The sequence below is a fragment of the Amphibalanus amphitrite genome, unplaced genomic scaffold (assembly GCF_019059575.1).
Source record: "Amphibalanus amphitrite isolate SeventyFive unplaced genomic scaffold, NRLGWU_Aamphi_draft 000184F_arrow, whole genome shotgun sequence".
Taxonomy (NCBI): domain Eukaryota; kingdom Metazoa; phylum Arthropoda; class Thecostraca; order Balanomorpha; family Balanidae; genus Amphibalanus; species Amphibalanus amphitrite.
The window spans coordinates 275,847-293,956 of record NW_024881679.1 but is presented as its reverse complement, the minus strand read 5'-3'; the positions used below and the strand labels follow the sequence as shown (position 1 = coordinate 293,956).

The 18,110-nt window shown below is 50.1% G+C and overlaps 4 protein-coding genes across 25 annotated transcripts in view; 1 reads left to right on the top strand and 3 right to left on the bottom strand.

The window, feature by feature from the left end:
• Positions 1-1,903, bottom strand: part of LOC122384234 (ras-related protein RABB1b-like) — a 72,181-nt gene extending 70,278 nt beyond the window's left edge. Inside the window, exon 1 of the mRNA XM_043371404.1 lies at positions 1,400-1,903. The gene's annotated coding sequence lies outside the window, so the exon portion shown is untranslated. The remainder of the gene's footprint in view (positions 1-1,399) is intronic.
• Positions 1,904-3,002: 1,099 nt separating this feature from the next.
• Positions 3,003-10,321, bottom strand: LOC122384232 (ras-related protein Rab-18-B-like). 7 transcript variants are annotated; one of them, XR_006257000.1, is made up of 7 exons: positions 8,962-9,046; positions 7,228-7,335; positions 6,119-6,236; positions 5,575-5,766; positions 4,606-4,731; positions 3,938-4,131; positions 3,003-3,902 (listed from the first exon to the last, which is right to left on the bottom strand). XR_006257000.1 is itself a non-coding variant. In XM_043371398.1 (6 exons), exons 2-6 carry the CDS (start codon positions 7,296-7,298, stop codon positions 4,012-4,014), a joined length of 627 nt encoding a protein of 208 aa, XP_043227333.1. In that variant the 5' UTR covers positions 7,299-7,335; positions 10,099-10,321; the 3' UTR covers positions 3,003-4,011. The 7 variants fall into 7 exon arrangements, 6 of the variants coding, with proteins under 6 accessions (XP_043227333.1, XP_043227329.1, XP_043227332.1 ...); XM_043371398.1 differs by lacking the exon at positions 8,962-9,046 and adding an exon at positions 10,099-10,321 and having other exon boundaries at positions 3,003-4,131; XM_043371394.1 differs by lacking the exon at positions 8,962-9,046 and adding an exon at positions 9,143-9,268 and having other exon boundaries at positions 3,003-4,131.
• On the top strand, positions 9,247-14,790 carry LOC122384233 (fas apoptotic inhibitory molecule 1-like). 3 transcript variants are annotated; one of them, XM_043371401.1, is made up of 5 exons: positions 9,247-9,368; positions 9,651-9,767; positions 12,086-12,314; positions 13,049-13,098; positions 13,409-14,790. In XM_043371401.1, exons 2-5 carry the CDS (start codon positions 9,654-9,656, stop codon positions 13,562-13,564), a joined length of 549 nt encoding a protein of 182 aa, XP_043227336.1. In that variant the 5' UTR covers positions 9,247-9,368; positions 9,651-9,653; the 3' UTR covers positions 13,565-14,790. The 3 variants fall into 3 exon arrangements, with proteins under 3 accessions (XP_043227336.1, XP_043227337.1, XP_043227335.1); XM_043371402.1 differs by having other exon boundaries at positions 9,280-9,368; positions 9,641-9,767; XM_043371400.1 differs by lacking the exon at positions 9,247-9,368 and adding an exon at positions 9,383-9,446 and having other exon boundaries at positions 9,641-9,767.
• A 244-nt stretch (positions 14,791-15,034) lies between these two features.
• Positions 15,035-18,110, bottom strand: part of LOC122384231 (sodium/hydrogen exchanger 7-like) — a 49,402-nt gene continuing 46,326 nt past the window's right edge. For 7 of the 14 annotated variants that reach the window (XM_043371386.1, XM_043371387.1, XM_043371388.1 and 4 more), the window contains one exon: positions 15,035-15,557. In XM_043371386.1, the coding sequence (XP_043227321.1) occupies positions 15,504-15,557 (54 nt within the window). In that variant the 3' untranslated portion in view covers positions 15,035-15,503. Of the gene's footprint in view, positions 16,563-18,110 lie in introns of all 14 variants that reach the window. The other 7 variants (XM_043371380.1, XM_043371377.1, XM_043371378.1 and 4 more) reach the window with 3 other exon arrangements.

Genomic DNA, 18,110 nt, shown 5'->3' with positions numbered 1-18,110 from the left:
CTGCTCTCATGTTGCTCATCGCAAAATGCGCACCTTTGTTGTCGGTTGTTAGAACGAACGTGTAACGCTGAGGCGGACCTGATAACACTGGACCGTCCAGTGTCCCGTGTCAGACGCATTTTCGCGTCGTTAGTTTGGAGCTTCCTGCAGATGTCATGTAATGTTTGATTTCTTGCCTCCAAATATTGTGTGGCGGTTTCAGAAACTTCTTCCAAATTTTGCAGATCTCTCTCCTTCAGGAACAGGCGAAGCTCTGTAGCGCAGGTATTCATGAATTGTTCATGAATGATGAGATCCTTCAGTCCTTTCCGTGTATCATCTACCTCTCCGAGCTCTATCCACCTGTTCAAGTAAGATTGGAGTCTAGCCACAAATTGAGCTGGTGTCTCACCGGGTTCCGGTCGTGACTCTCGAAGCTTTTTCCTATAGCCTTCTGCGGTCAGGCCGTAGCCTCGCAGTAAAGCTTCTTTAATCTGTTGGTAGTCTGAAGACTGATCAGCGTCGAGTCGGAAGTAGATGTCCAAGGCCTTGCCTGTCAGCAGTGCACTCAAGGACACTGACCAGTGCTCCTCAGGCCACCCGGCCGCTCTCGCAAATCTTTCGAACCTCAAGAGATAGCTGTCAATATCATCCCGTCCCTCCACAAACGGGGGCAGCTTCGGTGTCTTCACTGCACTGACAGCATCTGTTGTTGAGCCTTGCATTTCTGATTGGCATTTTAGTTTTTCTAGTTCGTGTTTTTTTCCTTTTCTCGTTCTTGGATTTCTCTTTCGTGTTCTTTTATTTCCCTTTCACGGTCTTCTTTTTCTTTTTCGGCTTTCCTCTCCCGTTCCAGCCTTCTGTCTTCTCTTTCAGTGTCCTTGTCGAATCTATCAGCTGCAAATCGGAGAGCTTCTTCCCCCTGCAGCCCATATCTAGACGCTAATTCGAGGTACTTTTCCATCTCGTCCTGTCACGGTCACCACTATGTTACAAGTCCTTTACGTTAATCATTATTTGGTTGCTGAGATCCGTGTTTGTGTTTTCTAAATCGTTTCACTATTTTTAATAAGGTAAACAAAGTTCCATTCCAAGGTTTCTATTTCTTCTGACCTCGATTTATCACTCTCCCCAATCCATTGCACAAAATTCATCAATTGTTTGACCGCACGCGCAGTCATTTAAACGGCACGTCTGTAATCCGCAACATATACCAACAGATCCCTTCCAAATCAATCTAAAATGACACCAAGGGGGACTCGGGACTGCAGCGACTGCTGCGTGCTTGTGCGGACACCGACACGTCATGACATGCTTCAGATCCTGGGTTCTGGTTCACCTTTCAGGCACTGATGATGATACCTACTGATACAACTGCCTCGTCCCGTAAAGTTACTTATAGTTCAGAGTAAGGACTTACCTGAGGCCGTCAGTCGCCGTTCCTTATTGAAGTGCTGATTCTTATGCCCAGAAGTCAGAACGACTCATTGGCATCACTCATCTCCACTCGCTAATCGCACTCTGACTCCTCTTATCGGACGGATCTGACCGTGGCGAATGAGGCGACTTAACGTTCCGAATTTCAGTTTCCAGTCCACAGGTCACATCAACACCTCATTCCTCAACCTTGCAGTTTGCACCACACCGCACAATAATAAAAATGTACCTATCGGTAGCGCAGACTGAAAGTTCAAACTTCACGGCTCTGAGTTTCAGTTTGAGTTGTATCACTTTCAAGGAAGAGCACACCGACGAACGCGGCCGCGCACGGCACATAAATAATCGCTAACACTTCTTGATGAGTTCAACGCACATTGCACAACCCGCCACCGGAAGCGCAATCCCATTACTCAATCGGAAACTCAAACTGCTCCGCCTTGACTGCTCCTCCGCACAGCGCACCCCGCCACTCGCACTCTCGCACGGCGGAAGCGCCGCCGCGCTGTCTACGCATCCTTCCCTGCCTCCGATTGGCTGAGCCGCGCGCTCGTCGTGTCACGTGATCTATACCCCGAGGCGGCATGCGACACCCGAGACGTTGGTGTCAACTGGTACGTCAACTGTCAAGTGTCAACCGACGTCTCGATGTCTCCGGGTCTCCCGAGGACTTTCGGATCGGAAATTCGATGGTATCGTGGAATCGAATTCACTGTCAGTTTAGGAAAGGAAGCAGCGCGAATGCCGTTAAACGGAACTAAAACCAGAGAATAGGAAAATCGGTGGGGATCGTCTATAAATTAGCTTGGTGGTAATATTATCACCTGAGCTGAGCAATATGACCTGAACACACCGAGGTGTTTTCAGCGCTCAAACATGCAATGAGTTATCGTCGGAATTCGCTGGTTCATAGGCGGCGGAACGCCGGAACGGGGAGGGGGGGGGGGGGCACCGGGCACCGTGCCCCCGGCCATTTGATTTTGGCATTTTACTATCAGCCCTATTCGCGTTGCAGTGGAAAGAACGCGACCAAAAGTCGGCAGTGCCCCCCCCCCCCTTTGATTGAAGGTGTTCCGCCGCCACTGCGCTGATTGGTACCTTTTTATGACCAAGATGATATCACGGATGAGGTGAGGTCATATGTGCCATTTTCATATTCATTACTTTGACTTGTTCAACTTTTTTATGTAGGTAGGACTAGGGTAGCTTGGCATGGCCTTGGGTAGGTATGATATAACTCCGAAAGAGGTGCAGTTTCATTCTAATGGATATGGATCAGCGGCAAAGTTGACCCAACATTGGGTCACGTCACTCATACAAGTGACGTTATGTGTAAATAACGTCTTTTACGTTTCATACGCGTCTATAAATCGGAGAGTTGCCTGCATCCCTGAAGTGGGTCTAAATTTTTCGCAAGTGCGACACATATACAGGATAAGGTGTGTCACTACCACAAGCATCTTTCCCCCACCGTTGTTTGCTTCCCGTCAATTGAGTCGTAGACCGTAGTCTTACCTGACACAGACGACCGCCGTACGGGCGTTGACCGAGGTCGAGACTCCTTCCTTACGTCAAGAGGCATGAACGCTGGTTTAAAATTTACCTTTATTTCACATAACTTAGCCTGACTAGCACAAACTCAACGACCAAGAGGGCATTTCTAAGGCAAACGGGCCGACAGATCACTACATATGTAAATACCTCCCCGTACAAGATATCCCCAATCATTAAAATAATTGATAGGCCCATGACCACTTATATTTAGGTGACTAAAATATATCAGCCCCGCAAAGCCGTTAATATAACAACAGGCGTAGCACGGCGAACACCTGTCGTGGTCCTCTGGCCATCGCGAGCACATATCTACTGTCGTTTCACGGAGCACATTGTGCTGGTCACACGGGTTCCTCCAGCACCAGCCAGTCACTGTTTACACTGACGGGCACCACACTCAACCATATCTTCCTCAGAACAGCGTGCAAATACACACTGAATCATCCCACAGCTGCAGGCATTTACCAGACCGACACTCGTTCGTACAGAATTATCACTTATCCCCAGTCACGAGTCCCTAGAGAGGCCCAGCTAACCGAAGGGGTCGGTTGGGTCTCTTACTTATGAACGGCAGACTGAGACACAAGTCCAGATCACCCCAGAAGCCGCCCGAAACACACCCACCACGCAGAATCGTCTCAGTGCTACCTCTCAAATCATAAGTCGTGTCACGGATACCCGTGTGATAGTGTTGTGGTCACAACTGACACAAGTCAGCAGTGTGTAGCCAGTTATCGGTTACAGATGAACCACTAGCGCGGTTTCCAGGCTAGTAATAGCCGTCCCAGACCCGTGATCATCAAGGTCTCTCTCAGGCAGGTCTCTCCCAGGTCCAAGGCAAACGAAGAACACTCGCCAATGTCCCAGGCCAGCGTAGGTCATTCTCTCATGTCCAGGGCCGTCGCAGGTCACTCGTTTGGCTCCTTTGTCACCTCGGGTCACGCTCGGCAGCTGGCCCACAGGTCACCTCGGGTCACGCTCGGCAGCTGGCCCACAGGTCACCTCGGGTCACGATCGGCAGGTAGTCACAGTGTCGCCACATCACGTCAGCGCACAGTAGCCGCCGCAGGCTCCCTGGTGTGCGTCGGCGCCGTCACCGACCCGCAGCTGGCCGTCGCGGCGTGCCTCGTCCGACTCCCACAGACCGGGCGTCTGGATTATCTGTGGGGGAAAGGGAAAATGTCGGGAGGTGCAGCGATGTGTCTGCAGCATGGGGACATATAGGGAAACATGGCGAGGGGTGTGGGCAGATAAACGCGGACTGTCGAGTTTCAGAGACTGACAACACAGAACGGAAAGGCCGGAATGTCGGTTGCTATTCCTTGCCTTATTCTATGCCTTATTCATCGAAATAAGGCACAACATGAAAATAGGTATACGAACACGCTCTGTCGCCAAATAAATGATGTGGTGCCTTGCTAAATAACGAGAAAAAAACCCTATAATATTGCATAGTAAAAACAACCAGATCACTGGCACACTCTCCGGCTTCGCGCTCTTATTCTGAAATGGAGCATAATCAAATAAAAGATGCAACCGCGTTGAACGTTATGAGCCAAAGCAAACAATCGACCAAGCTTAACAAGACTCCTCTAGTCCTCTGAATTTCGCCGAAGTCCCCGGGCGTATCGTTACCTTTTGGACGAGCTCCTCGAAGGCCAGCTGGACTCCCTCCTTGGTCTTGGCGCTGGACTCGATGTGGAGCATCTGGTGGCGGCGTGCGAACGCCAGGCCCTCCTGTCGGGATACGGCGCGGTTCTCCTGCGGGCGCGACACGGGGAAGAGTCAGAGGAAGGTACACCAGAAAATAGGCGGGGCAGGTGCAATTAACATGCAGATTAGTTGTGGAAATGACAGCGAGTGACATGTTCTAAGAAAATCATCCAATCCTCCCGGTTATCTTCGATGTTAAAGGAAATAGTTCACTTTCACGAAATTATTTTTTTTTTTTTGCAACGATTTATGATTTTTTATGTTCAAAATAATCAGCAAAGAAAATAAAATCTTTTTATAACAATTTTTTTTTTCTATATTTTGATATAGGAAGAACTTTTCAGTTTCTGTAAGGCACACGCGATTCAGTATGAAAAGAGCATGGGTCCCGAAAATTCTTCAGAAACAGAGAAATTATCGCAGCCACCGGCATTTGGGCGATCTGCTCGATCTGATAATGTTCCCCTGAATGTCCTAATTGATCAGTACGAGAATTTCTCTAGAGTTCTCGTAGATAATTTCTCTAGTTTCTGAATAATTTTCGGGACCCATGCTCTTTTCATACTGGATGGAAATATATGCAAGGCACACATCCTCAACGCAAGACACCTTTTTCGGGACGAGAAATAGAATATCTTTGCCTAGGGTGATCGTTGGGCTGTAAAAGCTCCTGATTTATGCTCGTCTCAGCCCAAGCTACGGAACTGCTATTCCAGTTCAAAACCCATGTTAAAAAGTGAACTATTTCCTTTAATAGAGCTTCGAAATAATAGATAAAAATATTTACGCTATAGGTCCTTATCCATTCTCGGGACTCAGAAACATAGCACGTTGTTAGTCATTGAGCAGATGAGCGCTTCCCCAACACACCGGAATGGCAGCGTCACCCACCATGTCAATTTTGTTGCCGACCAGCATTTTGACGATGTTGGTGCGGTTGGCGTAGGTCTGCAGCTCGTTGAGCCACATGTCCAGCTTGGTGAAGCTGGCGCGGCTGCAGACGTCGTAGACGAGGATGACGCCCTGGGCGCCGCGGTAGTAGCTGGGCGTCAGCGTCCGAAACCGCTCCTGGCCGGCTGTGTCCTGAAAGGGAAAAGCGATCGATGTCACTTCTTCGGGCGGATAATGGTATCGTCAGTCGGTTCTGTCAGCGCAGAATCGACAAAGGGAACGACTGCCGTTTTACAGCCTTATCATCAAACCAGTGATCAGTGTCAGTGGGTTACCGAAAAGTAGACTCAGCACTTGTTTCTCCTTTCCTCAGCGCTCATTGGGTACCCGACGAACCGAAAGAGTGCTATCATGACTCATGACTCATGAGCATCCTCGATAGTGCTAGCCCCGTTCGGCTCATGCATAGATCGGTGCTAGAGTTACTATCAAATTACTCCCTCAACATTAAATGTACACCACCAGGCTAGCACTCAGTCCTCACCCATATCGCCAGTTTGACTTTGTTGCCGTCCACGTTGATGGTTTTGACCTTGAAGTCGACTCCAATGGTGGCGCTCTGATCGGGATCAAACGTGTTGTCAACGAACCGCAGAAGCAGACTGAAAAACAGGCACCTCGGCTCAGCAGGAGAAATGGAGCCAACAGCAGACAACTATCGAATGCTAGTCGCTCCGATAGCTACTTTCTGCTGCAGCGCATGAATGAATGGCTCATTACTTATCAACGCATTAACAAAGGATCGCCGATGTCTAGCTTATGTAAGAAGTGACACTGGACACATGTGGACATGAACATAGAAACATAAGCATTCACAGGGTCAATGGTCTTACATGCACAAATGAATGAAGATACATAGTTATCTGACCTCATATGACCAATGCTCATCATTTCCAACAATAAAAATTGAACCTTCAAAGTTCAAACCAATACCTATAAAACGAGTCCTGTGGGTAAACAGTGCTAGTGTAAATTTGCTTTGATAGTTGATCGCGACCAAAAACAAACATTTGTCCTTTGAAATGATGTGAAAGGACTAAGCTTTGACCAAAGAGGGAAAATTTGGGAATTGTTAGGATCACAACATCCAAGAAAATACTTTGGCCCATATGCAAAGCCCAGGGAAGAAAAGTCAGGGAAGAAAATGGAATGGGGATTTAAGGGCATGAACGATTTAAATTGATGAAATTGCTCTAGCATGATGGTTGAGTGGTCACTGGGGTCACTGGCACTGGGTGTCACTGGGTGAGTGGTCACTGGGTGAGCCACACAAAACTGCATCAGTTGATGCTGGCAGACAATAAAATGAAACACTAGTGAAGTCACAAACAGCCACAATGTGATGTGGCACATTGCACAAAACAATAATAAAACACCCCTAATGGGTCAAAATTTGTGGACTGTGACCTCATTAAATGTAAACATACAGCTCACCTGGGCCTGGTATTAGATATCTGTCATTTCTGCCCTGCCACTCATAGAAACAACACGTTGGTCCACATGGCAAGTCACTACATCACCTGTCAATTGTCATTGCAAAACAATTCCTCCACAGGAGAAGGAGACAAAAAAAGGTGCAGAGTATGGGCCTACCTGGATTTTCCAGCACCACTTTCACCAATAATGAGAATCTTCAAGGTGGCCAAGATGGGATCCTCTTCCATTTTGATATCTGGTATGTAGAAGTAAGTGGTACTCTATCTGTAAAAACGTGATCTACATGAAACACATTGACAATCACACCTCCATCAGCATTGACTTTTCTTAAAAAAATACCTAAATTATCCAGAGTTCACAGATCATCATGACGTAGGTACACCTACAAATTACAATAGGTGTAATCTTCAAAATACACTTTATCATTCAAATTCCAAACATTTACATCCTATGCTTTCACCCTCGCCCGCACATGGGGTTTCACAGCCACTGGTGCCGGCGACCTAAGTCTTTACCGCGAAGCTCTATCTCCAATAGGAACGAAATGGCACGGGGGGTGGCAACCACCCCCCATGTGCGTTCTAGGATGGGAAAATGGCATGTGCGGGTGAGGGTTAAAAGATGAATAAGTACCTAACAAACAAATATCTCAATCACGGCTTCAAGGGGGTCTTTGCAGAATGAGAAAGGGCCACAAAAAGAAAGAAAGGGCCCTCATGTAGCCCCTGACCTCTTCCATGCATGTCAGGCATGGAAGGCAGGCACCTCAAGCTCAGTTCAATTGAGACTAGGACCCATCCGAAAGTGGCCTTAAAATTCCTGCTCCAGTCCTGTTTCACCGCCCGACGCTGCGCGCGCTGCAGCGCGCTGGGAGCTGAGGCGTACCCCTGACGTCACTCGAATGACGTTGCGTGCGATCCGTTAGCTTATGATGAATCGCGTTTGGAACAGAGGTCCTAAAGAACCAAGTACAGGGTGTTGCAGATAAATCCGACTCTTGAGAGGCAAAATACGAAATCGGCAATGAAAGCATGAATATTGCACACACAGGCCTGGCATTTTATTTAGCACCAGTTCGAGTCATATGCTGCAATTCTACTCGATGTAACCGCCGTCGGCGGCGACGACCATCTCAAGCCGAGGGCGAAATGATTCGCACGCCTTGGCGACCGCGTCCTTGTCTACGGCGGCGAACTCTGCCACGATGGCGGCCTTGAGAGAGTCGACGGTATTGTGTGCGTGCTTGTTGGTTTTGGCCTCGATCACGCCCCAGAAGAAATAATCAAGGGGGTTGCAGTCAGGTGAGGAGGGCGGCCACAAGTCCGGCGACCAGTGGTGAGGGACGTTGTTGAGCAGCCACGCCTGCGTCGTCCTGGCCTTGTGCGCCGGGGCGGAGTCTTGCTGGAAGACGTGGGGGCGTCCGTTGGCGATCCTGTGTTTGTGTTTTGGGGGAGGCAATTGATCATAGAGATGTAACATACTGCCCAAACTTTTCATCGTGAGCGTAGCACTAGAATAAACACGTTTTTTCCAAGTGTCGGATTTACCTGCAACGCCCTGTACAGAGAGAACAAAGGTTTGAGTGCGAATGCTGCTAGCGTGCTGATGGTGCTGGCGCTTGGGTGCTGGCGTTTTGCGATGACGTCATAGCGTAGCGTCAGAGGGAAGTTTGTTGATATTGCCATGGAAACCCAACGCGCCAACGCACGCAGCGCACTGCAGCGCTCCGCCGGGAAACAGGGCCCAGGCCAGGGGCCAGGTCCAGGCTTGGCTTTTGGTGTTTGGAACATGTTTTTCAACGAGCAAAACATGAAAAAATGATAAAAGTTATGTCCCTGAGCACCCCTTTATGGATGACGACCCACATCTTCAAATGCATTTTCGACTTACCCTCCTCAGTCCTCAGTGCCCAGGAACCACCTTAAATGCGCAGTAGCGTACCTTCATACGTGTATTGCATAAGAAAACACCCAATTGACGTGCATTAGGGACCCCTCTGTTCTTCCATGTTCTGCTGAAAATTTGTACAAGGCTGTGGTAGCAATTTGCCAAGCAACCACTCTATACTTACACTCGTTGCCAGGCAACGTGAGTTTTTGCAAAAGTTTCTTCTTGCATGTTCCTGCTGTCGAACAGGAATTTTGCAAAAACTCATATGGCGCACAAGCTACAATTATTGCGCTATGACGATTGCTTGGGGACTGCAAGTTGAAGTTGAATGTTGAACTTGTTGCAAACAACTTGAACTTGCTGGAAACAACAAGGAAGGCTATTGCAAGACGTCTTGAAACCGATCGGTAATATGCGTCAGCATTTTGTTTGGAAGTTATGTTGAAGTGCTATGTTTTTAGGTTGGTGATGCAAAACGTGGACCAGTGAGTTGGAGTGGCTATCAGAAGGCATCTGAGGGCAGGATTAGATAATGTAGCATTTGTTCTGGTTTTAGTTATTTTAGAAAAATTATTGCATGCATTTGTCCTTGATTATAGGCCAAATTCGTGTTAAGAAATTTGGAAATTTTCTGTTTGAATTGTTTTCTAAAGGTGTCCACACTCTGACTCTGACTCAGTCATTCACAGATAATGGCCGTGGACCTGGTGGCTGTATGGGACGTGCCATGCAGTGATGGCATCCACCAGGTGGAGGTAGAACATGGCACCATCTCGGGAAGAAGGATCATCAAAGTTGATGGGCAGGTAATTCATAATAGGTGCCTCATGCATAGAAATAATACAAATTGGTACCTATTTGTACAAATGTCAACTGAAAATGAAGAACAGAAAGCAGAAAGAATAGCTCTCAGTGATGAATGTAGGTATGTAAAAGAAATAGATTGGGTAGAACAGGAGGATACTATTTTTTAAGATTTCAGAAATAGTAAGAATAATAGCTGCAAACTACCTACTAGAAGCATTGCTGACAGCTTTTGTACAAATATGTATATTATGTTATCTAAAAAAAAAAAAATGCAATGGCAGTGCAGTAACAAGCAAGCACTTAGGAAAAACTAATTCACTGTTTTAGTACCTATTGAATAGGATAGAATCTTTTGTTACTTGAAGGACACGACCCTTGAATATCTTGAAGCCTGTCCCATAGCTCAGGTAGAGCACCAGACTCCTGGTTCTGAAAGCTTGGGCTCGAGTTGTTCCAGCGCTCGATATTTCAGGCTCCCGACGGGGATGGTCTGCAGTTGGTGGGAGCAGCCACAGCCAGCAAGTCAGTAGAGTGGGACAGGCCGTGTCTGGCTTTGATGGGCACGTTAAACTTTGGCATCGAAATGCTCCCGTTGTTACCCGGAATTGCGCGATCGGACGGTAGGGGTCGCAGTCTACACAACAAGCTCCGCTTAAAGGGACACTCCCACCTTAACATTAGTTTTGAGTTGAGATAGCCAAATTGGTGGCCATGGCCTGCAAATACCGGTTTGGGCACTCACAACATAGACAAATGCTTTAACGGAGATATGGAATTTCAAACTTGCAGTTTTCGGATTCTAAGGGGCTAGTGCATTGGTATGCCCCCTTAGAATTTGTGACGTCAGCGGAGATCTAACGATTTTTAAATCTTTTACTAAAACGTTTGGTAGCACGCGGTGGTATATGCTGCTTTGCGCGCAACAAATGCCGCACTTTCAAATAAGTCGCTAGGAACAGCGGAGATCTCAAAAAGTAAACAAAAGTAAAAGTCTAATATCTTGAAAACCGGTGAATATTTTTCGATGAAATTTGGTAGATATTCGTTTTCGCTCTTTCTGAACCGAGCGACATCACTTTTGTGCCAATTCATTAACTTTTTTGAAGGTGGGAGGGTCCCTTTAACGTGGGCTCCGGCTCCGTCAATCCGTCAATTCAAACATTCGAGCTACATTTCTATCAATTATTTACATTGCATTGATGTTAACAGATTGAAGAAGTCCAAATTGATGAGCGGGGCAGGTGCAGCGATGGGCGGTGCTTGTTGGCTGTTACAATGACGCCACGAACAACCGACCTTGCCAGCGCCCGAGTCGCCGGTGATATTTTTTATGGAAAGTTTAGCGTGTCGCAGATAGATGGCGACATGGCCCTCCTGACTAGCGTAGCCCCTCCTAGCTCTAGCGTAGCCCTAGTCTCTTGCCAGTTGTCAGCGCGCTGAACGTGGGTCGAAGGATGTGGAGCTCTTCGGCCGCGAACTGTGCCACCGTTTCTCGTTGCCATCGAGTTACGAGGCAGACGTCCTACCCACCAGGCCACACCGAGAACTTGAATAATGAGTGTGGCCTATTCAGTGGTCTTGTGTGGAGTGATAGCCTTGAATAGAGTTGGATACCCATTCCTCGGATACCCATACCCATTGGATACCTAGTCGTATTTTCACGCGACTTGCATGCTTCTCTGGACAAGCTGAAGTCTGAGCTGCTCTTAGTTTTGACGGTGGCAGTGGCACGAGTGAACTCCTCGTTAGCGAATGGCCCAACCCCACAAAAGCCTATCCCCTAACCTAACTAGACATCCTTCAACAGCTAGTACGTATATCGGTCAAGGATAAATCATAGTTAAATAAATAGCGTGTAATAATAAAATAGTTACCTATCACACTATTGATAAAGCTCGATACGTCATGGAACTCCGCTACTCATTTACGTTAAAAGTAAAACTTTTAGCCGATGTTTGTGGACCCGAGTGGAAAAATATGTCTTGCTTTAATAACGAAACTGCTCGCTCACGTCTCACAAATTCGTAAAATTCAACCATATTGTGACTCGTCAAACTATGATACTGCATACATTTGACGTACACAATGTAGATAAGCCTTTTAGGTTTGGGCAAATGGTTAATCCGATCGTCATGGTAAAACCTCTGGCTGTTTGCTGTGAGGGAAACCAGCAACTCCACTGGCGCCCGGTTTGATCGATCCTGTTGTGTCTGCATGAGCCGCACTTTACGTGCCACTGGCATTCCAGCGTGGCGTCGATCCGTCGGCCGGCGCCACAGCTGACCCCTCCCCCCCCCCCCCCCGGGCCGACCGACAGGAGATTGTTCGCCGCGACTGGATGTTCCGTCTAGTGGGCAGCGAGACGTTTGAGGTGGGCAGGCCGCGCGTGCGCTGCACGGTCAAGATCGAGCCGTGCGGCGCGTTCGCCTATCAGTACTCCCTGGACGTGGATGGGAAGGCGTTCCGCAGCTTTACCGAACACCAGTCCAAGGTGATGCGCACCTGGCTGGTCACCGCCCGCGAGGGCACCTACCGCGTCGTTCTTGGTGAGTGCCCCTCCCCTCCCCGCCCGCGGCACTGCCTCCCCCTCGCTGTACCTTCTTGCCTTGCTCGATAGGGAGGGCGGTGGAGGCTGGGTGATGATAATTTATAGACTGATAGCCTTTTTGCCGATACGTTTAGGGCTGACTTGCCAATTGATTGTTAGATTATCGGGTGCGAATTTCGGGTTATCGCGGAAAATGATTTCCGTGCAAGATTCTATCAATATTTCCGGTTCTCGGGCATATTATGTCATGGCATTATCGGAAACGGATATTAACGAGCCGAATTGCTTCCGGTTGCTGTCCGCATACCTGTGCGACGCTTACGACCCTCCCGGCCGCATGTTTGGGGCGCTGTGCAGCTGAGGCCGCTCTCTCATTGATCCTGCTCTCGGAATTCGAGGCCACGTCAATGAGCTGAACGGTAAACGATCCCTTTGTCCGTATCGGTGCTGCTGCAGCGGCGCCGGTGACTTATTGAGTGGAATGCACAGTCTGGGGTCGACTGATCGACCGCCGTCGAGAGGTGTTAGCGCTCACTGATGCGCGCGGCTCACCTGGCACGCGACAATTATGAGGTGTTAATGGACCCGGAGCATGGGTGGTTACTGGTTACATGTCGTGGTTACACGGTGTCCACTGGTTATCATCGATATTTGGTAATTAGCTCGTTTGTGATTTATCGGCGCTTGCCAGTGCGTGCGACTGAGTGTGATCGTTCCCCGTCTTTGTTTCAGAAAAGGGAACTCTGGATGTGTGGGTGAACGGCCGAAAACTGGAGACAGCGGTGAGTTGATCAGAACGCTTCGTAATCGTGCATCACCCTTCACTTGGTATCGTTTAAATGGCTTATGTCACATTTCAACTAAATTGTGGCTATTGATTTGATGCAATCAGTGCAAAACTGTGCAAACTAAATTACCAACCGTTAGTTATGTCTTTCATGATTCCCATAGGTCGTATCCCAGACTGGGAAATGTTTATCGCTTTAGTGTGGTCCTATGTCGAGTCTTCACCACCTAGTCCTGGTATTCAACTATGCCCCTTAGGCCCTAACCGACGCCCACTGACGCATCTCCTGTTCCCGTCCCCCTCAGGGAGAGTTTGTCGAAGACGGCACCGAAACTCATTTCGAGGTGGGCAAGAAGCCGGCGTACATCCGCGCCGTCACAAGCGGGGATAAGCGTCAGGGTCTGGTCTACTCGCTGTATGTTCAGGAGCAGCTCATCCCTGAACACAAGGAGACCCTGTAGGTGCACAAAGACGCGGGTCTGAGGCATGGCGACAGTCTAGATGGCGGTGGTCGGTCGCAAGGGGGGGGGGGGAGCTGCACAAAACACCAGACTTATTTATAGTGGAGAGGACTTATTTCGGTACATAGTTACCGTTGAGTCGTAATATGGTTCGTCGCATATCATGAACTTCTAGTCAATTGCGATAATTTATCTTGTATACGTTCACAGACGATTTATGTTGTGACCTAGTGTTCGGTTGTTATGCAGGTGTTTGTGTTTTGTTGTTGGGTTCCATTTGACGTTCTTCTCATATCGATCGAAGGGGACGTTGCTGATGCCATCCAAGGAGATCAACTTTATCAACAGTGGCGTAAGCCTATGGTCACACTTATTCTCCTTGTGTAGGTTTCTCAGTTTTATCATACCGATCTCACGCCCGTTTCTTGCGTCGGCACCGTCACGGTCGCCTAGGAATATCAAATAGTGAACGGTGCCTCCGGGCGCCGCTCAATCACGAAAAGCTTCCTACGAACGTTGCTCACTAAAACAACAGCTATATCGGCAATGATTGAAACGGATCAAACTCATGACGAATCTTCGTCTGTAGTAGGAGGAACTACAAGGTGGACGTCTTCAAATCAAGTTCGGGGGCAGCTGACGAACAGTCGATTGTGTGAAGCTCGGTGTCGCGATCTCAGTCAGTGTGAGCACCTGTGCTTCTTCTTACTCTCCTAGCCCTGCCCATCTAGTCTTTGATCCCAGTCGTTGCACGCTGCTACGTATATTAATGTTGCAGCCATGATCGTGGTATTCTCACAAGAGCTTTGCGCCGCGCACATCTATGTAGTGTTCTGGTCGGGGTCGGATGGCGACGCTATACGCACAAGCGTGGGGTATTCTGAACGAACGTACCACCTGCTCAGGAAGCGCTGGTCGCCGGTTTCTGGTCGAAAGGTATTTAGATGTACTCGTAGATGAGTCAATGTTGTTTATGTTGTACCCGTGGGTGTGATTCAACTGTGCGTACAGACAAGGCATTCCGTCCATTTCGCACAGCCTTTACGAGGTCCATTTCGCACGGACTTGATCTTGATGAACAGATGACAATGTGTCATCACTGATTGTGAACAGCACATCGTAGATTATCAGTGTTTTATTGTGCACCGCTAACGATTCCGTCCAAACTGTGGTTATTCACCAGAAGCTGTATCGTTCATCTGTGAAATACAGCTGTGTGTTTACCAACTTGAGTTTTTTTTTTTTTAGAGCTACAGGGTGCAGACGTTGACTGTTCTGTGTGTGACTGAGAGGCCTGATGTTATTTAGCAGCACTAGCGCAGCTAACGTGGAGTGTCCCCTTTACCCCATCCCCAGCTAGGTCGGGTTGCCGGCACACACTACGAGCGCATCCCACTATTGCCAAATTACTCGTACGACTATATAGTGCGTCTACCCACACCGTCCAGTCTCCGCCAAACGCGCAACTCACAGTGGCCACATTCCATTTAATAAGCACCAGGAGTACATACACTATAAGATAGCCGAGCAGACGGGGCGGCTCGCGGGAACAGCCCGCGGCGCGCCGGCTCTCATTTCCCACACGGGTCATCACGTCAAACGACTGGCACAGCAGGGGACCCGCGCACTGCGTCGGGCCGGCCCCGGGCAGCCCCGGCGGCCCTCCGCCACCTCTGCGACCGCAGAGCTCGGGGAGTAAAACAACGATACACACCAGAAGCAAAGTAAACATTCGGCATACAAGCAACAAGTGGTACAGTGATATATACCTGACTGAGATAGTCCCACAAGGGGCTCCACTGATTCTGGGTGGGGTCGCCGCCCCGCCCAGCGGACCACTGGCCCGGTTAGTTCACTCAGCGCGCACCACCTAACGGCGGCAGCGGCAGACCAGATCACAACTGACGTCGGTAGCACCCTCGGTCGGCCACGGCGCGTCTCAGGGCGCTATTGAACCGTAACTGGCCACCTTCACCGGCTGCCGGGCGTCATTCTGAAAACAGCGGGCCGGACGTCTGAGAGCGCGGCCGAGCGAGACAGTCTCCAGTCCTCAGTCGTCGGTTCAGTCAGTCCAGTTCAGTTAGGTCCCTGGTCCAGGACTGAAGATAGCTGCGTATAATTTTCAGTCTGTTGGAATTTGTCAGTCAGCTCTCAGTCCTATTCCTCACTATGCAGTCTCCAAACGTCGGTACCCTCATCAGTCTTCAGTCATCAGTCATCTCCAGTCATCGCAGCCGGTTGGCAGTCTTATGATCTCCTTGACCTAACAAAGCTATCCAGTCCTCTCGCACAGACCGTTCTCAATAAGCCGTCCGTCAGAACCCGTTCTACGCCGGCCACTCGATTGTCTCAGTCCTCTGCACATCAGTCACCGGTTCTCAGTCCTCTATAATGCAGTCACTGGTCCTATGGCCATGTCTCTCGCGCCGCATGCGTTCTGGGCGTCTCCGGCACGCACAATCACATTCAGAGGGGTTCATCACGTGCACTCGGGCCGGAATGTGCGTTCTCCTATCACCGAGTCAGCGACTTGGCAGCCGCCAGTCCGAGGGTCCGATCATGGGCGGTAAGGGCGCAATGTCACGGACACGCTGTATATCCACCGAGTCATGCCGCGGGGCTGTCTGAGCGACCGACAAGTCTCGGAAACAGGGTTCGTTCCGTGCCGACTGGTACCGAGATCCAGCAGAGACTGTACGACAGACAGGCTCCACACCCGCACACAAACACGGACCATACGCGGCCGACACCACTGACATTCGCCTCATCTTCGATTAATCCCCGCAGCCGTTGAGCGGACGAAGCAAGCGGACAGCACCCGGACGCCGCCAGCGCCGCGCGGCGGCGGCGGCCGTAACTACAAGTTCTCGCCGTGGCCGTGGCCGCGCAGCGTCACCCGCGTGGGCCGGGCGGCGGCGGCGGCGGCGGGTGGCGCCTGCTGGTACCCGCTGGCAGAGCCCGTGCCCAGGTCACCGTCGTCGGGCGCGCCGCCGCCTATCTGTGAGATAGAGGCGGACGCCCGGTCACCACAGGCACAAGCGAGAGCGCAGGCAGCGGCAGCAGCAGCAGAGGACACTGGGAGGGATGGGAGAGGGCAGGGCGGCGGTGCCAATGGGAGGAGAGGACCAGGGCGAGACATAGGCGGCGGAACGGGGGGGGGGGGCACTGGGGCACCGTGCCCCCTTGAATTCTGCAAGGGGGCACCAATAGCAAGGTGCCCCTCCTTAAATTTGATGTATTAGTACCAGGGGCGGGTTCGGGAAAACTCAAAGGGGAGGGTCATGAATCGAAGGGGTGCCCCTACCTATACCCAAAATTAAAACCTCAACGGATTTCGGCCACTTAATTTTGGTGGTGCCCTATTTTCAGTTTTTTATTTTCTTTATTTTTGGTTAGTCGTGTGATGACTGGTGCCCCTGGAAAGACTGTGGTACCTACCTAACCTGCCCCCTGACAAGCCTACGGTGGGCCCTGCACATGACTTAGGTGCCCATGGGCCCTGACAGGCCCGTGGTGCCCCTGACAGGCCTGTGGTGTCCCTGGGCCTTGGCAGGTCTGTTAGCCCCTGGCGAGCCTGTGGTGCCCCTGTTAGAACGCAGGTGCCCTTGACAGGTTTGTGGTGCCCCTGACAATCCTAAAGTGCCAACGACAGGCTTGTGGTGCCCTTGACAGGCCCATGGTGCCCTTGCGAGGCCGGTGGTTCCCCTGCGAAGCCGATAGTGCCCCTGGCAGGCCTCTGGTGCCCCTGGCAGGTCTGTGGTGCCCCTGGAAGACCTGTAGTGCTTTTGCTAGGCCGATGGTGCTCCTGACAGGCCTGTGGTGCCACTGACAGGCCCGTGGTGCCCCTGCTAGGCCTGTGGTACCCCTGGCGGGCCTGTGGTGCCCCTGTCGGCTGTCAGGCTTGTGGTGCTCCTGGCAGGCATGTGGTGACCCCAGGCCCAAAGTCATGACCCATGTAACCTCCCCCCTGGGATTCGCCACTGATTAGTACTGCGATGGCTTCTTGGTAATTTGATACATGTAGGATTAATGGAATTTATCAAACGAGAATAAGGAAGAGACAAACACATAGGTACTTGAGGATCAGCTTAAAGTTAACCACACATACGGGGGTGTACTGCCATTTTCGTTTAGTAAAAAAAAAAAGAAAAAATCATCGTGTCAGGGCTGTGACGAAAAATAAGTGGCCTAAATCCGATGAGAAAACAGGATTTGGGGGTACCCCAGGTTTGGCTCCTTGAGCTGGTGCCCCCTTGTCTCAAATCGTTCCGCCGCCTATGGGGCGAGAGACAGAAGGTGTAACATCAGTTTGGTCAGAGCCTTCGAGATTGATGGAGACGAAAGTTCCGAGACGGGCTGAGACGGGCTAAGAGGGACGGAATAATACGGGCGGGACATCGGAGGCGCAAGGCAGGACAGGATGTAAGAAAACAGGACATAACGTGGGACGGAGCAACAGTTTATTTGTTAAGGCTTTTGGGCGCGTTGACGGCGGGGTGCCCACAGGACAGCAGAGGACAGGCACACAGAGCAATGTTGGACAGCT